The 21,846-nt window shown below is 49.1% G+C and overlaps 1 protein-coding gene across 1 annotated transcript in view; it reads right to left on the bottom strand.

The window, feature by feature from the left end:
• NALF2 (NALCN channel auxiliary factor 2) overlaps positions 1 to 21,362 on the bottom strand; it is a 28,803-nt gene extending 7,441 nt beyond the window's left edge. The window contains exon 1 of the mRNA XM_025982863.2: positions 20,268 to 21,362. Within this exon, the coding sequence (XP_025838648.2) occupies positions 20,268 to 21,140 (873 nt within the window). The 5' untranslated portion in view covers positions 21,141 to 21,362. The remainder of the gene's footprint in view (positions 1 to 20,267) is intronic.
• Positions 21,363 to 21,846: the final 484 nt, after the last annotated feature.

Genomic DNA, 21,846 nt, shown 5'->3' with positions numbered 1-21,846 from the left:
GCTTTGGTGAATATCTTCACACATGTCTCTTGCACACCTGTGTTAAATGTATTTATACAAACTCCTAAAAGTGAAATTACTGGGATAAAAGGTATATGCAAAGGAATGAGAAGGGAATGAAAGGAGGGTGTAAAAGATTAAGTGAAAATAAGAGGCAGGGTAAGAGAGAGGTGAATGGAGAGTACAAGTAAATGAGGAAATGTCCCTCAGGCCTGTGGGTGGTTAGGCAGGAACAGGCAAGGAACTAGTGAGATGGGTAAGAAGGGGGCTAAGGTATAGAAGAGAGTGGGGAAGGGGGTAAAATGTAGGAGTATGTGAGAAAGAGTAGGGAGTTGGAGGGTAAGAAATGGTGATGATGGGAGTAGACCCGGGAGAAAGAGCAGAAGAATAACAGATGGAGGGTAAGGGAGGCAAAGGTATGCAGTGAGGGTGAGTGATGAAGAGTAAGGAAGAGCAGAGGGATAAGAGGGTGGGGATATAAGAGGGAGTAAGGGGGGGGCTGTGAAGAGGAGGGGTAAGAAAGAGGAAGTCACAAAGATGAGGGTAAGAGTGAGCAGGGGAATAAAAGTGGGTGAGGAAGATAGGGATATAAGAAAACAGGGGTAAGAAGATGGATAAGAGAGCAGAAGGAGGGTAGAAGAAAGAAAGAAAAGCAAACCCCTAGAGCTAAGGGGCCTTCCATCTTTTGGAACCCAGAGGGTGGAGGTGAGGCTCTGTCCACAGCCATTGCCCTGATCTCGGCAGCCTGGAACCAGGGTCCTCTTCGAGCTTCACCCTCACACAAGGGTGTGGATCGCTTCTTCCACCGACTGAGTTCAGAGGTCCCTGTAGGATTCTCCCTGTTTCGTTTTTTAAGATTTTATTTACTTATGAGAGAGAGGCACAGAGACACAATCAGGGAGCCTGATGCAGGACTTGATCCCAGGACTCTAGGATCATGCCCTGGGCTGAAGGCAGGCGCTAAACCGCTGAGCCACCCAGGGATCCCCTCTTCTAGTCTCAAGAAAAGGCCCAATTGGAAGTTGCAGCCCTCTTCCCAGGCAACTGATTGGCCTAATAACAGGCCAATAATGCTCCCTATGACAGCTGGGCACTCACCTGTATGCTCTGGGAGAGAGGGAGGGAGAAAGGGAAGGAGAAAAGGAAGCAAGGGGTGGGTGGACTGACAGTGGGAGTGTGGCCTTTCTCCTTAATTAGAAGACCCTCCCTCAAGCCCCATACCCCTAGCCTGGGTCACCATCACAAGTGGGTGAGCAGATTGCCTGAGGAGGACACCAGGCCTGTGGGTGGTTAGGCAGGAACAGGCAAGGAACTAGTGAGGTGAATGGAGGAAGAACCAAAAGGGACTGAGAGGTAATTCAATTTCTTGGCCTTATAAAGGGTCAGCTGAGGCCACTGCTGGCCCACCTGCTTCAGAGATGGCCTGGGATCCTTCTCAAGTGAACAGTCTGGCTCTCAGGACTACCATCTGGGCAGCAAGCCTGCCTTAGTCTCTGCAGCCCTTTCCCCTTACCGGGTTTAAGTATCTTGCCCTGACTTATCAGTGTGAGGACTGAGCCAGAGGGCACCAGGTTGTTTGGGCAGTTAAAAGGGGCAGCCTGAATACTTATCAACCATAAGGATAGGGAAGAGCCAAGAGAGCCAGGGTTAGGGAAGCTGTGGGGTTTGCTGGAGGTGGGGCACATAGGGAAAAGGAAGAAAGGTCTCAAAACTAGACAGCTATCAGTTGGGAGACCCTTGGAGATCTCTTGCTCTAGTCTTTCAACTTTGGCTGCATATTAGAATCACTCAGAGAAGATGCCTTGGTGGCTCAGCGGTTGAGCATCTGCCTTCGGCTCAGGTCATGATCCCAGGGTCCTGGGATGGAGTCCCGCATCGGGCACCTGCTTCTCCCTCTGCCTATGTCTTTGCCTCTCTCTCTCTCTCTCTCTCTGTCTCTCATGAATAAATAAATAAAATCTTAAAAAAAAGAATCACTCTGAGAGTCTTTAAAAAAATGCACTCCAGACCAATGAAGTCAGATTCCTTGTGGGTGGGACCTACACATAAGAGTTTTTCAGAACACCCTAGATAACTTTGTTTATTTATTTATTTATTTTTTAAAGATTTTATTTTATTTATTCATAGAGACAGAGAGTGAGGCAGAGAGAGAAGCAGGCACTACACAGAGAGCCTGACGTGGGACTCGATCCCGGGTCTCCAGGATCACGCCTTTGGCTGCAGGCGGCACTAAACCGCTGCGCCACTGAGGCTGCCTCCTAGATAACTTTAATGTACAGAGAACTATCAGGTTAGCCCCTCTACTTGTATTTTATAGATGAGGAAACGGAGGCCCAAAAAAGGGGGAATGACTTATCTATAGTCCCATAAAATAATGGCAGAAGGAGAAACTTGAAACCCGGTTTCTTAGCTCCGACTCCAGGGTTCTTCTTACTGGACAATCCTACCAATGACTGCAAATTCCACACTCAGGGGCAGGGCACACAAGGGCATGGGCGGGGAGGATGGCTGAGAACCACGGTGGCTCTGGGCTTTCGGGCTCTTCAAACTTCATCCCTGGCAGACAAGGCTTCTTCATCATGTGCTTGCCCTTTAAGCTTAACCAGCCTGGACCCTCGAGGTAGTAGCAGAAGATGGGTGGGGTTGGAAGATTTGACCTGGAAGTGCCCTCCTCTTCCTACAGAATCCCCTTTCCCACCTTAGGTCACTGCTGGGCTCAGCTGCTGCAGCCAAGTTGCTATGGGAACTGGGAGGGGAAGGAAGCAGGGAGTAACTAGAGGGAACACCAATTAACTCAAAAAGGAAGCTGGGAAGGTTATCCCCCTATCTCCTCCCAACTAGGCTGCTAAGCCACTCTTGAAATGGGAATGGGAAAGATGAGGCTCTGCAGCTGTTGGTTGAGGGAGGACCAGGAGAACTTAGAAAGCCTTACCTTCCTGCTTCCTGATTTGCAGCCCTGGTCAGGGCATCCTCATCCCTATGCTCCTTTGGAAAGAAGTGTCTGACTTCTCCTGGCCCCCAGGATGCTGTGTGAACCCACACAAATGAGTACACACACGGCCCAAAGCCAAGACTCAGGGCCAGAGGGTTTAGAGGAGGCCATCCTGGACTCCTTGGTTTAAGAGCTGGAAAACCATCCAGGAAGGAGAGCTTCTGTTCTTGCCAACCAGAAAGCCCACACTTTCCTTCTTGGATTCCAACTTGCTAACATCCCGAGGGCCTATTTCCCCATCCAATCCTCCCTACAGACCTTCTCTTTATGGCTGCTTGTTTTCTTAATGTACTCCTGAGATCCTTGGCCAGGAACTGCGGCTGCAGAGCCTGTGGAGGCAGAGCAACAATCTGGGCTGAACTTGGGGATGGAACTCATTACTGCCCATAGTACACAAGTAACCACCCTGCCCCCATATTTTACTGAGGCATAGAGAAAGGGATTAGTTTAGCCAAAGTCAGAGGCTTGCAAGAAATCAACTACAAAGCCAGGTTCAAAACAGGTACTTTGACAACTAACCCCATGCCTCTTTGCACCACATCCATCAGCACACCTTGAATTTTGTGAGGTACCTCCTCGGGCAGAGCCATGTGCTCCTATTCCTAATTCTGGGCTTTCAAGGAATTGGATCAGAACAGGGTAAGGTCAAAGTTAGTCTCCAATTCAGGGGAAGGAGATCAGGGACAGAACTCTAGAGACAGCTGTAGTTCATTGAGATTGTCAGAGTCAGGCTGCGATTAGAGGCATTACCGGGCAAATCCAGGTGGATGATATGGCTTTACTTAAGTGGCTATAAAAATAAGCAACAGCTTTCCTGCTTCAGAGAATGAGCAGTCATGGGTCAAAGTGGCCTGGCCTGGCCTGGAGGAAAGGCAGGGAAGATGGGTGGAGAGGTGGGTAAGAACGTAAAGCCAGTGAAGTTCCGCAGGGACCTCATACCTCCAAACTTCCCAGGTCATTTGCTCAAAGGCCAATGGCTGGGTGGGCCTGCTTTGGCCAGGGGCAGTCTGGTCAGTGGAAAAGCGGTGTTCCTAATGCAGGGGTAGCTCTTAAGGAATCTAGATGATCCATATCAATCAGATGAGCAGAGGAGGAAGGTTTATGACCATTCCAGAATGGAATGGAAGGGACTGTGCATCATCACTCCACTTCCCTTACTGCTATTGGGATTTCCACTCCAACATCACTGCTGAGCACTATTGTCACAGGGCATTTACTCTTTCCTACAGCAGCCCATATCTTCAGACAACTCTAACAGTTATAGAAGTTCTTCCTTCTTTTGAGCTGAGATAATGTCTCTCTGTGGCTTTACTCATGGCTCCTACTAGCTCTACAGTTAGCTTCCTGTCCCAATGGATAGTCCTGCCGTTATTTATAAACCCCCTGAGTGGGGTCTTCCCATTCATTTGTTCATGCAGTGATCACTTTCTGAACATCTTATGAGTATCTGGCACTGTGATGAGGGGCTACATATGATAAAGATGAGACAACTATGTGAATCAAACATTATAAGTCACTGTGATAAAAAGTATGTACTTGGTACAGTGGTAGCAGAGAGGGAGGACTGATCAACTGTGTTTTGAAGGCTGAGAACAGGAAAACATCTCCATGTGGAAGAGGCTTGAGCTGGGGCTTGGACAAAACTAGTAGAACTTCACTAGGTGGACTAGGGCAGGAATAAATATACTTTAAGCAAAAGAATCAGTAGGTATAACGGCCAGGAGGTATGAAATAGTGCTGGGTTCAGACACCATAGGTAATTTAGCATAGTTAGAGGCTGCAAAAGGGGGTGTAATGGGAGGTAAGGCTTCAGAGAAAAGCCATGCCCATATTATGGTATGCGGTGGATACTGAGGAGAAGGTGGACTTCATCTTATAGGCAATTGAATGCCTTTAATGAATTTTAAATAACTGCTTTTTTAAAAGATCACTTATCACTTCTGTGGCTAACTTTTCAGGCTATGTCTGAAAGTGTGGATGATGGAGTATAGGAATCAAGACTGGAGGTAGGACGACTAGTCAGAAAACTATTGCAATGATCTGGAGTGAGAGATGATGGGGACCTCAACTAAGGCAGTAGCAGCACAATTAAGAAATGGGGAGAAGGGGTGTATATGAGAAGAGACGTCAAGAAGGTAGAATCAACAGGATAACTTATGGAGATTAGGGAATGAGGGAGAGGGAGGGGTCCAGGATGATTATCAGGTTTCTGGCTTAGATGGCAAGATGAATAGTAGTTTCATTCATTAAGGAAGGGAAATCAGGAGGAGGAGTAGATTTGGGGGTGAAGGAGATGAATTCCATTTTTGACCATATTGACTTTGAAGTCCATGTGGGCCAGGTAGGTAGAAATGTCAAGTAGGCAGTTGGACATAATGCTCTGAGCTCAGAAGGAATGTCTAGGCCAGAGATAAATCACCAAGGGATAAGGGGTTAATCATTAGAAACATGGTAGGGCTATAATTTACACTACTATATGGAGTTAGGCATGACCATATGACTTACTTTGGCCAATGAAATGTGAATTGAAGTGGCATGGGTCACTTTTGGGGACAAGCGTTAAGGGTTGGTATATGATTTGGCACATTCTCTTCCCTCTACTGCTGACTGTGGAAGCAGTGTTGAAATGGACCCTCTGTTAGCCCGGGTCTCTTGGTGATGATCATGCACAGATGCTCCTTGCTGACCTGTTTTGGACATGTATTATTGTGAGCAAGAAATAACTGTTAAGCTTCAGATTATTAGGAGCTGTGTATTACCACAGCATAACTTAGCTCACCCTGACTGATAAAGCAAGAATGCAAGTCAAAGTGGTTGATATTGCCTAGGGAGAGCAAGCACAAAGAGAAAAGGATCAACAGTAGATCCTTGGAAAACACTACATTGAAGAGAAAGGTGGAGGAAGGGAATCTGATGAAGATGGAGGAGTGGTGTAAAAGATTGGAGGAGAACAGAAAAGAGTAGCATTCTGTAAATTAGAGGGAGAGTTTCCAAGAAGGAATGGTCAGCAAATGAGGACTTAGACAGAAACATGCTGGCAGTCTCATCATGGTGAGAATAATTTCAGTAGAGCAATGGGGGCAGAAACCAGACTGTAGCTAATTTTTTTTATTTTTTATTTTGTAGCCAATTTAAAAGCAAATGTGAAGGAAGAAAAATGGAGATAGCTATGTGTAGACTACTCTTCTAAGGAGCCATACATTCCCAGGTTTTTATTTTATATATTTTTAAATGTTTTTTTAAATTTAAAGATCTTATTTATTTATTCATGAGAGACAGAGAGAGAGAGAGAGAGGCAGGCAGAGACATAGGCAGAGGGAGAAGCAGGCTCCACGCAGGGAGCCCGACGTGGGACTCAATCTGGGGACCGTGGGATCACGCCCTGAGCCGAAGGCAGATGCCCAACCCCTGAGCCACCCAGGCGTCCCATTCCCGGGTTTTAAAATTATTATTATTTCATAGGATGTGGTTTCCAGTTCTCTCTTCTATCCTGGTTGTTATATTCAGATGAGTGCCTACTTTTCTGTGTCCCTTGCAAATGAACCCAATTCTCAAATAGAGTTTATCAACACAGTCAAATAGAAGTATCAGCCCTCCTGACTTGGAAGCTCTGTTTCTGTTAATACAGTCTAAGACCACATTTGCTCTCCTGGGGGCTGTGTTGTGTTCTTCTGGCAATTCAGTGGAGAGAGATGGAAAGAGATAGAGGTCTGCCTGGAGTGTGGGATCAAAGACAGAGCCTGGATCAAAGTCCTTGCAAGGAGCCCACGGCTTCTGGTAGGACATCTGTAAAAAATCAGTCCTTGAGGCTGTAGACTCCCTGACGACAGGGACTGTATCTTACTTATCTGTGCATTGCCCTTAGTGTTTCACATCGAACTAGGTATACAGAAAAGGTGCTTGCTAAGTGCTTGAAATCTGAGCACTTGAAAATGAAGCCTCCAACAACTAGCCCAGACTGGAGTAAGGTGGAGAACTGCAAGAAAAGGTAGAAGTAATGAATTATGTAATGTTAATGTGTTTGCATAAATTTTACAGCTCTGATGGGGAAATGGGAGGCATATTAGCAAAAAGTCATATAAAACTAAGCAAAAAAGAGGCAAATATTAACTCCAGGAAAACAAGTTGACCAAGGAAGGAAATGTAATCCAGGGTTCTACATGACTCAGCTGTGAACAATATTTATAGTCCTAATAATGTAAAAATGGAATATTGTCAATATCAGAAATTGTGATATGTCAATATTGGATGTAGGAAGGGAGGGGAAATATGTGTGCACATACAGTGCTGCTGGTAATAAGAGAGTTAAATCCTCCTCTAATAAAATAAAGTCAATAGATATTTAAAACAAAAAAAATCAAGAAACAGTAGTATTGGCATGCCAGTTTGAAATGTGGGGGTAAATATCAGAAGAAACAATATTTAATTCTGAAAAGTGAGGCTCAGGGGTTGAACAAAAAGCTTCTGTTTTAATTATAAGCTTTGAGATCTATATCATTTAAAAGACATTAAATTACATATATATAATTCACACATGTATACACACACACTGATATTAAAACAGAAAAGTCAAGAAATAGTAGTATTGGTATACCATTAGAAATGTGGAGATAAATATCAGAAGAAAAAGGTAAGAGAATTTCAAGTGTTTAACTCTGAAGAGTGAGTATACATATGTAGCTTATACAGGTTTCTTAAAATTACAGACATATAATACTTTGATAAAATGAAAATGAAACGAAAAGATAAACTTACCTGCATCCATGAACCTCAAAAAACAAAACAAAATGTCTAAGATTTAATCTGACCAACCTCACCCAGACTCAGCCCCAAAACTCCAGGCCCTGCACTGTGCAGTCCTGGTTCATCTACTCTACCACCACTGCCTAGGCCATGGGATTGGGCCAGGTCAGTTTAACAGGCCAACAGAATGAAAGAGTGGTTCTTTTTTTTTTAAGATTTTATTTTTTTATTCATAGACACAGAGAGAGAGGGGCAGAGACACAGACAGAGGGAGAAGCAGGCTCCACACAGGGAGCCCGATGTGGGACTCGATCCCAGGTCTCCAGGATCACACCCCAGGCTGCAGGCGGCGCCAAACCACTGCGCCATGGGGGCTGCCCTGAAAGAGTGGTTCTATAGCCAGAGAGGAACTAATATGTGAGGACAGGAGCTGTGGGGGCTTCTGTGTCCAATGGTTGTGCAGGCCAGCACAGGAATGTTGCCAGCACAATAGTGACAGCATAGCTTCCTTTGAGCTGCACACAGATATGTGCACCATAAAATCTCAGTGCCCTCTCCCAGACACAGCTGTCTGCCACACATTGCTAGCCCTGGGCCGAGGCCCAGAAAGCAATCTCTCTAGCCTTCCTCAGGAATTATTGTGAAACCAGCTCCCTGACCCTACCTCACCTCCTTCCCCAAATGTAGTACCCTGATAGACAGATGAGAGACCGGGGAGAAGAGAGACCTGATAAAAGGATCTGTCAGCTGTGCTTGGTCTCTAGGGATGAGGTGAATCAAGGGTTTGGAGTCCTTCCATCTCTGCTTCTTTCTTCCCCCACCTAAGCTATGTCTTTGTGCCCTCCCTTACTAGAATCTCTCCAGTTGCCTTCTCCCACTCCCACACCAGACACTTCACCTCCTGCTCCCAAATTACCTTTTCCTTCTCCTAAGCAGTCCATCCCAGTGTTGTCAATCTCGATTGGGTATTAAACAGTCATTTGGATTAAGCACATCTAATTAAGGTGAGAATAATACTAGCTGCCATTTATTAAGTGCTTGCTACAGGCCAGGCTCTGTTCTAAGCAACTGACATTTATTAACTCATTGAATCCTCACAACTACCCCCCCAAGGTGGAGACATATTTGTGGGTGAACAGGAAGGATCAGAGAGTTTAAATAACTTGCCCAAGGCCACACAGCCAGTAATAATAATGGCGGCTACCATTTCCTGAACATTTTCCATCTCACGGGTACTGCAGTTTTAAGAGGTTAGCAGGCTGTATGTCATTTAAGCATCACAATGGCCCTATTTCTTTTTTTTTTTTCTTAAGATTTTACTTATTTATTCATGAGAAACACACAGAGAGAGAGAGAGAGAGAGAGAGGCAGACTCCATGCAGGGAGCCTGATGTGGGACTCGATCCCAGGACTCTAGGATCACATCCTGAACCGAGGGTAGGAGCTCAACCGCTGAGCCACCCAGGTGTCCCACAATGGCCCTATTTCTTAATTTCAAATGTGAAAAAAGTGAGGTTCCAAGGGAGTGAAAGAATATGCTCAAGATCTCAACAACTATTTTACAGAGGAGACAGATTTCAAAGCCAGATTCACCTGGACTTCAGTGCCCTAGCTCTTTGATGCCGTATCTCTGTTTCACTATTACCACTGAAGGAATTAGCTCGTTACTCAAACAAATCTTTTTGATGGAATTTCAGGTCAAGTTGGGGAGAGATTTCTAGGACTGGATGGGAGAGTGATTTTGTCCAATCAGTGTATTCAGCCCATCTTTTATCGGAGTAAGGTTTTCTTTGTAAGGGGATGTGAAGGGAAGAACATTTTGGGGCTAGGTAGGGGTTACACATGAGCATTTCCATTCTCCTGTCAAAGTACTCCCTTCTCACTTTTCTCGAAACACACATACAAACACACACCCTGGGAGATGGAGATGTTGAAAAGAGGCAACTACTGCTTTGTTTCACCACCAGCTTCCTACCCAGAGACGAAAGCCCACTATTTATGCTTTAATCTTCAACAGCTGGTGAAGGGAGTGCAGCTGTCTCCTTGTAGAAAGGTTTTCTTGCCTTTGGACACTAGCTCTCCTGATCCAGGTCCTATCATTTAGGGGCTTCTGGAAATGCCTTGCCCAGGAAGACTCCAGTGCATGAATCCATTCCTTCAGAAAGGTCTCAGGGCACTCTGCCTAATGGCTCCTACCCAGCATGCCCCAGAAATGTTTTGCATTGCAAAGCCTTCGCTTGAGGCAGATGGAGAGTTAGCTAAAGCAGGGTTCCGATTCTGGCCATGCCAGTGGCTAGCTTTGTGAATTTGGAAAAGTCATCAGTAAGCAGGCAGGGGACTCAGCCACTAATTTGCAAGATGACTATGAGCAAAGTACTTTCCCTCTCTAGGCGTCAATATGGAGCCAAGAAGATGGTCCGTAGGGACGCAGCAGGTGTGCGGAGAAGACAGGGTCAAACATCTTTAAACTTAGTCCTGTGGTCAAGTCCCAGGTCTGCTCTTAGCAGTTATGAGACCTCAAGCAAGTGACTTAAATTTCCTGATCTACATTTTTCTCACCTGCACAATGGAGACATAAAGGCACCTATCCTTACCTTTCTATAAATTATGTCTGTAAAGCAACTAGCACAAAGTTTTACCAGTGGTTTAATTGCACTGGCACAAATGAGGCAGTACCACTGCCTCCTGGATTTGACCTGGATTCAAATCCCAGCTCCAACTCTTACTAGCTGAATGACCTTGAGCTACTTAACCTCTCTGAACCTGTCTTCTCCTATGAAAAATGGGGATAAATATTTTTGCACTTTACAAGGCACATGTAAGAATGAAGGTCTGGGACAGTTCTTTGCTTTTCCATTCCTTCCTTTCAGCTCTAAGATGGAAATAACAAATGAGAAAAATAGCTGCCACAAATGTGATCATAAAAAGGTTAAAATCATTAATAATACATAAAAAGTACATAAAAATCAATAAAAAACCACAAGACACAAATGGACAATTCACAAAACGGGCAATAGAAATGGCCTTATAAACAAGTAAAACAAATTTTTGACCTAAGGAATGCCAAGTAAAAGCCAATGCTATACCATTCTTCAACCCCAAATTAGTAAAGCACTAAAAATATGATACTCAGTACTGGAAAAGGGTGGTAAATTAGTCCCACGCTTTTGGTGAAGGTATACACTAGAATAATCCTTCTGGAAAGAAATGTGGCAAGAAAGAAATTTGTATGTCAAGAGCCTTGAAAAGGTTAATACTCTTTGATTCTGTGAGAGGAGTCCCAAATGTTCATTCTGCAGAATTAATGTTTATGTTCCCATTTGTATGCAAAACAAAGGAAAGAAAAAGTCATTGTGTGTGTAAATGTTTATGTAAGCTCAGAGAGAGGGGCAGGAAGGATACGCACCAAATTGTTACCATCAGTGACCTCAGGGCAGTGGCACTGGCACTGGGAGGATTATTAATGTTTTCTTTGTACACCCCTATATTGTTAGATTTGGTACAATGAGCATGCTTTATTTTGTGATTTAAGAAACTCAGCAAAGTAGAGAAATAAGAAAAAAATGATTGAGATAGCATTTATTAAAAAAAAGGAGTCAGAGATCTGACAAAGCTTTATGGACAAAGATTCATCACAGCATTAATTATAACAGAAGTTGGAAGTAAAGTAAATATCTCACAAAAGGGACTACTTAAATCACACTATATTCATGCGCTAGAATATTGTACACTCATCAAGACTGATGTTTTTGAATATTTAATTACATAGAAAGATACTCAGTATGACTTTAACAGTAATCGAAAAAGAGCAGGGTAAAAAGAACTGTATGATTTCAACTATGTAAAAATAGTTCTATCTATTAGGATGGCTATTATCAAAACATGGAAAATAATAAGTGTGGGGAAGGATGCGGAGAAATTAAGAATCCTTGTGCACAGCTGATAAGAATGCAGAATGGTACAGCGGCTGTGGAAAATAGGGTGGGGGTTCCTCAAAAAGTTTTTTTTTCCTCAAAAAGTTAAACGTAGAAATACCATGTGATTCAGCAAGTTCACATCTAGGTATGTACCTCAAATGACTGAAAGCAAGGATTTGAGCTGATACTTGGATACTGATGTCTGTAATGACATTATTCACAATAGACGAAAGGTGAAAGGAAATGAAATTATATGTGCACATAAAAGCTTGTCCATGAATGTCCACAGCAGCGTTATTCATAATTGCTAAAAGGTGGAAATTACCTAAGTGTTCATAGAGATGAATGGATAAACAAAATATGGCATATCCAGACAATAAAATATTACTCGACCATAAAAAGGAATGAAGTACTGATACAGGCTACAACATGGATGGACCTTGAAAACATTATGTTAAATGTTTTTAACATAACAAAATGTAATGACACAAAAGGATAAGTAGTGTATGACTCCACATATATGAGGTTCCTAGACTAGACAAATTCATAGAGAGAGAATGTAGGATAAAGGTTACCAGGGGCTGGGGGAGGGAGGAATGCAGTGTTATTGTTTAATCAGTACAGAGTTTCTGCTTGGGAGAATAAAATACTTCTAGAAATGGATGGTGTTGATGACTATACAACATTGCAAGGGTACTTAATTCCACTGAACTATACACTGAAAAGTGGTTAAAATGGTAAATTCTATGTTATGCAGATTTTACTATAATGAAAAAGCCAAAAAGATCTATGTAGGGGCACCAGGGTGGCTCAGTCAGTTAAGTGAACTGACTCTTGATTTCGGCTCAGGTCGTGGTCTCAGGGTCCTGGGATAGAGCTCTGAGTCCAGTCAGGCTCCTCGCTCAGTGGGGTGCCTGCTTGGGGATTCTCTCTCTCCCTCTGCCCCATTCCCCCCCATTCCCTCTCACTCTCTCTCAGAAATAAACAAAATCTTTTAAAAAATAAAATCTTAGGCAGCCCTGGTGGCTCAGCGGTTTAGCGCCGCCTTCAGCCCAGGGTGTGATCTTGGAGACCTGGGATCGAGTCCCACCGCAGGCTCCCTGCATGGAGCCTGCTTCTCCCTTTGCCTGTGTCTGTGCCTCTCAATCTTTCTCTGTGTCTCTCATGAATAAATAAATAAGTAAAATCTTTTAAAAAAATAAAATCTTAAAAAAATATATATTCCACAAAAAGACAGATTATGAGGAAATACACTATACATTAAGAGGGTCTCTGGGACCTTTTACCTGTTCTGTTTTCCATAATTTCTCAAAGACCTTTTTCTAGGTAATTGGAAGAAAAAGGTATTTTCAAAAGATTTTGAGTCTACAGTTCTGGAGGATTGACTGGGCTGGAAGTTCTCATTGAGTTGAACACTAAGCAGATATGTTCACCTTTCCCAGATGTGTCAGGTAACCAGGCTATCTGCTGGAAGCCAAATAAAATGATAGGAAACAATGGTAATGCCCATCACCACGCCATGTCCCTTGGTAGGCAGGCGGAACTTGGTAAGCTGGCACTTCCTTCTACCCCCCAAGAAAAGCCTAGCCATCGCAGGCCAGGGCTCAACAAAAGAGTGGCAGGGGAAGTGGGTGTCCAAAGCTCAGGGCAGGGGTCAGCAGGCTCTGGGCTAACAAGGTCTCATTGTTTCCACTACCAGCTCCACTACACGAGGCCTGCCTAGGAAGGACCTCCTCCCCTCCTGCACCAGTTGGTCCTTACCTTCCCTCCAGGCAAGGGGCGCCTGGCTCCTCCCACCTCCTGTGCAGAGCCTGCAGAAAAAGGAGGCAGCAAACACTTCCCTTCCTGGTAGCCATCCCCTGTCACTCTCCCAAAAGGATACTGGAATTGTTACTGAGTTTCAAGGATAAGAGATTGGGAGTGCTGAACAAAGAGGATGCTGGTGGGTCCCTACTTTGCACCTGAACTACCCCAGGAGGCCTTAAGCTGCCAGGAGGCCTTGCTTGACCCCCTCTGAGGTCAGTGTGGCTTTGCAGCCCAGTCTCTCAATAGCCAGCTGGGCATTGCTTCTGACAGCTGGAGGAGATCATTAATATATTCTTTATACATGTATGCTCTGGGGAAAGAACAGACAGACCTGATTTTGTATCCCAGTCTCCCTACCTTTTGGCTCTGTGGAATGGGTGGGTCACTTCCCCTCACTGAGCCTCAGTTATAGTCATTTGCAAAGTGAAGATAAGGGCAGTAACTGCCTGCTGGCATGATTGCATTTAAATGAGTTTATGGACACATATAAAGCCCCTCTCATCTCCCAGGCACTCAAAAGCTTGCAGTTTTCTTTCCCCCTTCTTGGGCACCAGTCTGCCTAGCCCAGAGGCTTGTGGCTCAGGTTCCATCTTCCTTCTCTAGGATCCATCTGAGCAGGAGCTTTGGTCCTGGCAGCCCCTGTCAGTCTGTAGTAACGCCTTTCCTCCCCAGGACCAGCTGCAGCTTGCCTGTGCCCTTGCTCTTCCCTCTAAGTAGCTACCTGGCTCAAGGTGTCAAAAATCCAGGCTTTGCTGAACCTCCTCTTATGCCTAGGGAGGAAAGTTTGATCCAGCATCCCTGGCCACCTGCATACACTCTAGTCTGTGTGCCTGTAACCACAGGGAGCACAACACACGCAGTCCCCTGAGACCTCCCAGGTCAGCATTGGAGAATGGTGCTTCTGGAAGCCTGTCTTGGTCTAGACCCCTTAGAAGCTGCCCCTGGCCTTCCAGTGAACAGCTGCAGCTGGAATCTGCGTGTGGCCGAGACAGGAGCTAAGGCAGGGGTGGGGAGTAGGTTTGATGTCCAGTTTACATGGGTACAGAGCAGGTAAACAGCCTCAGAGGGTGGAAACACTAAATAACTGCCCTCAGGGACAAGATTTTCTAGGGCAAACTTCCACCCTTGAGCCTGAGATGTCCTCCTGCATACCCACCCACACACCAAGGGGTGCCCTTTCCATGAGGTACCAATGCCTGGCGCGGGGGGGGGGGGGGATGACACGCACCCACAGGACTTAGAGGCACCCTCTCAGGCTTGTGAGGTCTTCAGAGATACTTGATCCTCTTTTTATTGTCAGCCCCGCCCACCATCTTCCCTTTCCTCACCCCTACCTCCACTGCCTCCGCCCTGTTCAGTAGACTCTTCCAGCCAAACCATGAAACTAAGTGGGAGGCTGCTGGGCTCACCTTTCTCCACCTAGCTCCCCCCCCCCCACCTTCAGGAGATACCAGTGTATCCTTCCTGGAGGTTCCCGTTGCTATGGTGACTATAGTAGTCAGGCACCAGCCTGTGGAAAGGATGGAAAGTAGCCATGAAGAAGACTGTGTGTTTGTGTGTGTGTCTGTCTGTGTCTAAGTGTGTGTGCATGCACACATACACTGTTCTGCCTTAAGCAGTTAGGGGAGAAGACAGGGAGGACACAGAAGCAGAAAGGGAGGGGGGAGGAAGGGAGGGTACAGAAGAGGGGACTAGAAGATGGAAGGGGAGGCAGGAGAAGGCACAAGGATGAGGGAGGTGAGGTGTGAATGGAGTGTGAGAGATGCACGGGTAAGGGGGCATGGACATTATTGAGGGCAAGAGGCACAGGGCAGGCGGGGGGAGCTGGGGGGAAGGCCAGAAGAGGGGAAGGACATGGGTTAAGAGTTAGGAAGGGTATGTGGTACAGATGGGTGATAAGGGGATAAGGTGGGATGGGTGATGGGGCAAGGGGCTGGAGATAACTGTTGGGAGAAGTGGGGGTTGGGAGTGTGTAGGGGTGAGGATTAGCAAGTGAGGCATGGGGTGTGGTCTTAGGAAGGGTCTGGGGAGATCTTCTCAGAAGAGATGGGAAAGGTTATGGGGCCACTGGTATGTGGATGGGGGGTGTTGGGTGTGGGCTAAAATTTGGGAAGAATATGGAGCTGGGGTGGGTCGGGATGGGGGTGAAGTAGTCTGGAGAGGTGTGGGCAGCACGAGGTCACTTTTACACTCCTACATTTAATCCACTTTATCCTTGTCTGAGCTATTACACATTGCCTCTTCTCTGTCTCAGAAGCCCAGTGCTCACATTCTTGAGCAACGAGCTTCTGTGGATTTTGAGGCTTTTCTCCAGTGGAGGCTTTGTCATGCTTCCCAGAAGGCCATGTCTTGAGTACTTCCCCCTTCCTCCCCCGCCCCCTCCCCCAGCACAAACCAGAGCCCTTTTTGCCTGGGAGAATCATCAATCAGGGAGGCTGACTGCGAGGCTCCACTCCCAGCCTGCAAGCTTGGGTGACAATAGGGACTGCTGGCCACCTTAGAGCATCTGCCCTTTGCCCAGTGACCTGAAGTCCTTGCTCTTAGTATCAGTGTTAGCCCAGGAGTCCTGCTTGGCAGGAAAGCTGTGACAGGTGGGAGGAGAAAGGAAGGCAGTGAGGCAGAAACAGCTGCCAGCCAGAGTGGAGGAAGAACAAGGTCCCAATGGGTATGGACAGAAGGCGAGGAGCCGGCTCTGGCAGTCCCCCTTCCTCTGTGTGGAGGTGTCATGCCCCTCTCCAGCTCTTCCCATTCAATGCCACTGTTCACGGAGCAGGCTCTGCTCATGGGGCTTCAACCTTGCATTAGAACAGACTTAGAGGTCACTTGGCCAACTCCCCCCATAACCTGGAGTTAGAGTCATCTCCACAGCATTTCCTTCAAGAGTCTACCTGTGTCAGGCCAGATGTTTCCTGGGAACAGGAGCTCACTTCCTCCTAGGGCAGTCTGTTCCCTCTTTGGAAGGAAAGAATCTGTTAAGTGAGCCACTCCAATGTGCCGGGCCTAGGTACTGTGCAGGCTTGTCATTAATAATGACCTCACAGAGCTGTTATGATGAATTAGCTCCAGTTTATAGATGAGAAAAGTAAGGCTCAGAGAGTTGAAAGCCCCTAGCTCAAGGGTCACACAGGGAATAGATAAAAGAGCTGGGTTTGAACCCAGGACATTCTAACTACAAAGTCACTTTGGGGGTAAGCAAGACATGCCTCTTTTGTACCATGACAACTCTTCTGAGATTTAAAGTCAGAGACCACATCCTCCTGACTCTCCTCTTCTCCAGGTGAAACAGCTCCTTTGACTCTGTCCAGGAGAACCTGGGTTCCAGCTTCCTCCCCATCTGCTCAGTGTGAGATCCAGAATGAAACACCCAGTCTGCCCAGGTGGGTTCGGGCCTGTTCGGAACAGAATATAACTATCACATCCTTCCTTGGCACCAACCTTTACTTCTGTGGCCCTGTGGCAGGTAAGAGAGTTAATTGTCCTTTGCTTGGGCTTTTCTATCCCTTCTTGAATCAGAACTATGAGAGAAGGAGCCAGGGTTTTGTTTGCATTTCCACCACTCCCTAGTTGCACTGTCCTAAATTTTAGGTCAGAGAGGGACAAAGGTGGGAACAGAGGCCATCGGAACCAGCAGGGGTGCGGCAGGGCTGGGAGGATGGAGAGCTGTGGGGGAGTGAGGCAGCTGTCCAGCAGGGCTGGGAGGAAGGGCCAAGGGTAAAGGGAGGTGAGGGCTCAGGGGCTGTATGCACAAGAAGATAAGGGTGGGGTAGAACAGCAGCCTGAGTTTGGAAGAGGCCAGGGTGGGGATGGGCATCGGTCTGCCTAAGTTAACATCCCTGCCATGCAAGAGGAAGTCAGTCGCACATTAAGGAAATGTTGCAGCTGGTACTAAATTGGGAGGTGTCACAGGCAGCAGTGAGGACAGGTATGATTCGTGGGGCCCCATATGGCCTGAAACAGGGGCAGGCATCGCTGAGGGATGAGGGAGAACAGGGTTTCTGAAACTGCCCAGGAAAGATCTGACTGAGACACTCAGGACAAGCCCCAGGGCAGGGTGTGCCCTGACCCTGGAGCAGAGGCTCCAAAAGCTTGGTTTCCTGGCCTGGGCTATGGGCTCTCCACCCAGGAGAAGCTTTGAGGATGAGGCATCATCCCAAGGGATCCCCTTTGGGGTAGGGGCTGGACAGGAGGGCTTGGAGCCTGGGGGCAAGCTTGGGAATGGGCAAGAAGGACTGGGATAGAGGTGGAGTGGTGGAGTGAAGGGAGAGGGGCTGCAGGGAAGCATGAGCAGGGCTTCCTTTTCCCTCAGTGCCCATAAAACAGTGGAATCCAGAGTCCTGTGGGTGTAGGCCTCAGCTGGAGAAGAGTGGGAGACGCCAGGAGAAAGCTGGCACTGCCCTTCTCCCAGCACAGCTGGCAACAAGAGAGCAGGCGGAGTTCATTTGAGAGGGAGAATAAGAGAGTGACAGCGACAGCAACAGCGACAAGGAGACAAAGGAGAGCAGGGAGGGCCCTGGCCATGGGGAGCTAGATGCGAGGCTATGGCAAAAGCATGCCTCTGCTCTTCTGCAGAACATGAAGGTTGCAGGCCCGGCACTCCTGCTCATCAGCTAAGTGACCTCAGGGCAAAGGGCTCGATCCCCCTGCACCTCAGTTTCTTCGTCTGTAAAATGGGGGATGATGGTGCTGGTATCGCCATCTTCCCTGGGCAGTTGTGATCTTGTAATATTTGTGAGAGAGGTTAAAACGTTAAGTGAAACACCAATGTCAGGTGTTATATTATCATTACAAAATGCTAATAGCTATCTCTTCCCACTTAAATCTTATGAAGGACTCAGGATGGGGGCAGAGCAAGGATTATGGATCCTGTGTTACAAATGAAGAAATGGAAGCTTAGGAAAGTGAAGTGACATGCCCAAGGTCACACTGCTAACAAGTGGTAGAGGTGATAAGGCCTCCCAAATCCAAGGCACTGGTTGGCTTTCTTCTCTATCAAACTGCTTGGTAAAAAATAATACGGTGGATTATTATTTAGTGTGGGATCGGACAGAGCTTGGAGCCAACTGCCACAGGGGGGAAAAACCTGAGGGAAACTTGTAGTGTGGTCTCTCAGTCAGCCTGGTAACTGAAGAGAAGAAGAATGACTGGGGCCACAGGACCAGAGGGAGGGCCACAAAGATAGACATCCTTTATTATGTCTGCTGTGGACCATGCCCCTCCACTTTGGCTGAGTGTGTATCTGTGACTGACATGGAGGGTGTGTGTCTCTCTAGATGACAAAATGTGTCCTCCTTCATGTGACACTTCTTCTGCTGCCTGACACCGTAGGGAGCTGTGTGTGTGTGTGTGTGTGTGTGTGTGTGTGTGAGACAGGGTGTCTGCTTCGATGGCACCGTTTGAGGATGTGATGACCTCTCTGTATCTCTGCATGACTTTGCCTGGGGTGGCGGTGGTGGTGTATGGCAGTGTGTATTTGTCTGTCTGTACACCTTTAAGAAGTGGAATATCTCATTTGGTAGTGTGAGTGAGGCAGTGAGTCAGCTGAGGCTGAGCGAGGCGGGAGGGAGACTGCTAGGTTACGAGAATGGGGAAAAAGGAGAATGAGAAAGTGAAGTCAGGAGCAAGGAGCTAGCCCTTTCCTCCCCGACCCCTGCATAAATCCTTAAGGAGCCCACCGAGAGCATGGAACCCTGAAGAAGTCCACAGGGGTCGCATTAGATGGAAAGGAGCACTTTCTGCCCCTCCCTGAGGCCTCTAAGGGAGACAAACTAGGATAGGAGTCACTGTCTCTCTCTCCAGCTCTCAGCCCCCAGCTCCAGGATGAGTGGGGCCACCACCCCACCTGGTCTCTTCTTCACTTGACCCTTTGACCTTGCTATTCTCTTTTCTCCCAGAGGCAGGTCACCTGGCCAAGCAGAGCAAACAGAGCAGTAATACCACATCCCAAATGTTGATAGCCACCATGCACCTATTGTCCAAAATGACCCTACCGAGGGTCAAGAAGTTTCTCCATACCCAGCTCTTCCCTAGGCAGGCCCGTTCTGCAGTGGCCTCCCCTCTCCTCTGGACGCCTGTCCCCAGCAGCCAGATAACCAGCTTTCCCTCCACTGCTACCCCAGTGTGTTGGGAAGGCATTGGGAGTTTTGTAATGCACCAACCTCCAGCGGCCCTCCCACAAACCGCTGTGCCCTGTTCCCCAATTCCTGTTATCAGGGAAGAGGAGCTGGCAGGTTCCCTACTTGAGAGAAGACAGGCACCCCTGGGTGGACTATACCTCGGGTCATCTAAGGTCACTAGAGCCCCGCACTCCACCAGCTGGAATGCTTCTTCTCTCAACCACTGGTAGGGGCCAGAGGGTGGACAGGTTCGGTTGCCAAATATTTTTCCTTCCACCTTTGGCCTTCTGCCTCCAACAGTCAGTCCCAGGACTTTCAATTCCGACTCAGGAAAGGAAGGGGGCACCGCTGGTGGAGGATGGATGTTGAGGGGTAGCCAGATCCGTCTTTCCATCCCTTTGTCTGTGACCCCTCCCACCTCATGCGGGGGCGGGACACCTGGAAGCCCGAGTCAGAAGGTGCCCAAACCCGGAATTAATAGAAGTTGGCCGGGTGGTTAAACTGACCTGAATCCCTGAGGCACCCTTCTCTGGGGAGGGTCCCAAGGTAGTACTCATGGTGCCCTGCTGTGAACGGTGGGGATGTTGGAGGAGGTGAGGTGGGTGAAGGGGGAGACTTCCTTTTCTCTCTGAGTCTCACCGCCACCGCTACCGCTGCCGAGAGGGAGGTGTCGTGCCCGCGGACGCCAGTCCCTACCTTACAGCCTTTCGTGCAGGACCGGATTGAGTACTCTTCTGCCTGTAAGTATTTATGCAGCACGAGGTCGAACTCGTCATATTTTTCCTGAGCATGTCGGTCGAGCCGCTGGTATGCCTCGATACAGTTGCTACAAACCTCCCAGGCCCCGGAGCCCGGGCTGGCCACTACAGCCAGCAGGTCCCCCAGCAGGGTGTCCAGGCTGCAGTCCAGGCTGTCGGGGCGGTCCATGCCCAGCAGCAAGTCCCAGACCGTGTAGGTGTCGCAAAAGGAGAGAGTGAAGTTCCGAAAGTGGCCTTTGAGCAAGTTTTTTTTGGCGGAGGGGAACTCGGCCGGGGCACGGGAAGGGGAGTCAGGGGGCCGCAGTGGGGGGGCTGGGGTTGTCGGTTCAAAAAGTCTCTGCAAAGATTGCAATTTGGTGCAAGCTGCATCCAGCCCCGTGGGCTCTGGGACGCCACCGCAGTCCGGCCTGGGACCGGCAGCGGGGGCGGCTTTGGTCAGGTTGCTGTACTGGGGGCCGCAGGTGCCCGGGGGCGCGCCGGGCTCGTCGGGCGGCGGCGGCGGCGGCGGCGGCGGCAGGGGCAGCACCGCGCGAGGAGGCATCGGCTGCCGCTCCCGGCCGGTCCCCCAGGGCAGCCGCATGGCGCTGCTCAGCTCCCTGGCCCGGGGCCGGGCCCCCGCGCACAGCCACAGATGGTCAGCGAGCAGCACGGTGAAGAAGAGCAGGGACGCCAGGGACAGTCGCCATCGCTGCGCCCGCTCAGAGTCAGCGCAAGGTTTGTCGCTCGGCCTGGGAGCCCAGCAGCAGCAGCAGCAGCAGATAGTCAGCGCGGCGGCGTCTTTCCCGGGCCACATCCAAGCGCCCCTGAACATATTTCAGGGGGGGTCCGGGCCGGAGGGATCAGGCGGGCGCGAGGCCGGACAGCCGTCACGCGCGGGCGAGCCGGCTGCACGCCGCTCCGCGTTCCTCCGCGCCGTCCAGGCTCTACCTCGGGGGCCGCATGGTGAGGCAGGCCGGCCGGCCCGGGGCCCCGCTCAGGCCAGAGTCGCGGGGTGCTCTCGTGCCGTCCCCGCGCTCCTCCCGCGCCCCCTCGCTCGCAGCCCGGGCGCTGCCGCCCGGCCCGCTAGGCACTGCCCAGCGTCCCGGCGAGGGGCGGTGCGGGGCACTGGGGCGGTGGCGGCTGCGGCGGCGGCGCCGCACTCCTCATAGTGTCGGGCCCCTCAGCTGCCCAGGGCTCCGCGCCACTCTAGTCCGCGCCGGCGGCCGCCCGGCTCGCACTCTGTTCTGGCCGTCTCGGTTCGGCGCAGCTCTGCGCCCCTCAGCGCCGCCGTGCGGGCCCGGCCACCACGCTCCACTCGCTCGCCCCGCGCCGCGCCGCGCCGCTCCCGCCCGCCCGTCGGCCAGCCCGCCTGCTGCCTGCTCCGCGCGGCTCCCTGCCTTGCTTGCGCCCTCCTAGGCCCGCCGGCCGGCCCGCTGCCCGGCCCTTCGGGCTTCCCTCGCGCTCTGGCCGTTCGCCCGGGCCGGTCCCGGGCCGGCTCCGCTCCGGCTCCGCTCCGGCTCCGCGCCTGCTGCTCCCGG

This window comes from Vulpes vulpes, chromosome X (assembly GCF_048418805.1).
Source record: "Vulpes vulpes isolate BD-2025 chromosome X, VulVul3, whole genome shotgun sequence".
Taxonomy (NCBI): Eukaryota; Metazoa; Chordata; class Mammalia; order Carnivora; family Canidae; genus Vulpes; species Vulpes vulpes.
Note: the sequence above shows the minus strand (reverse complement) of the source record. Positions and strands in the feature narration are given on the sequence as shown.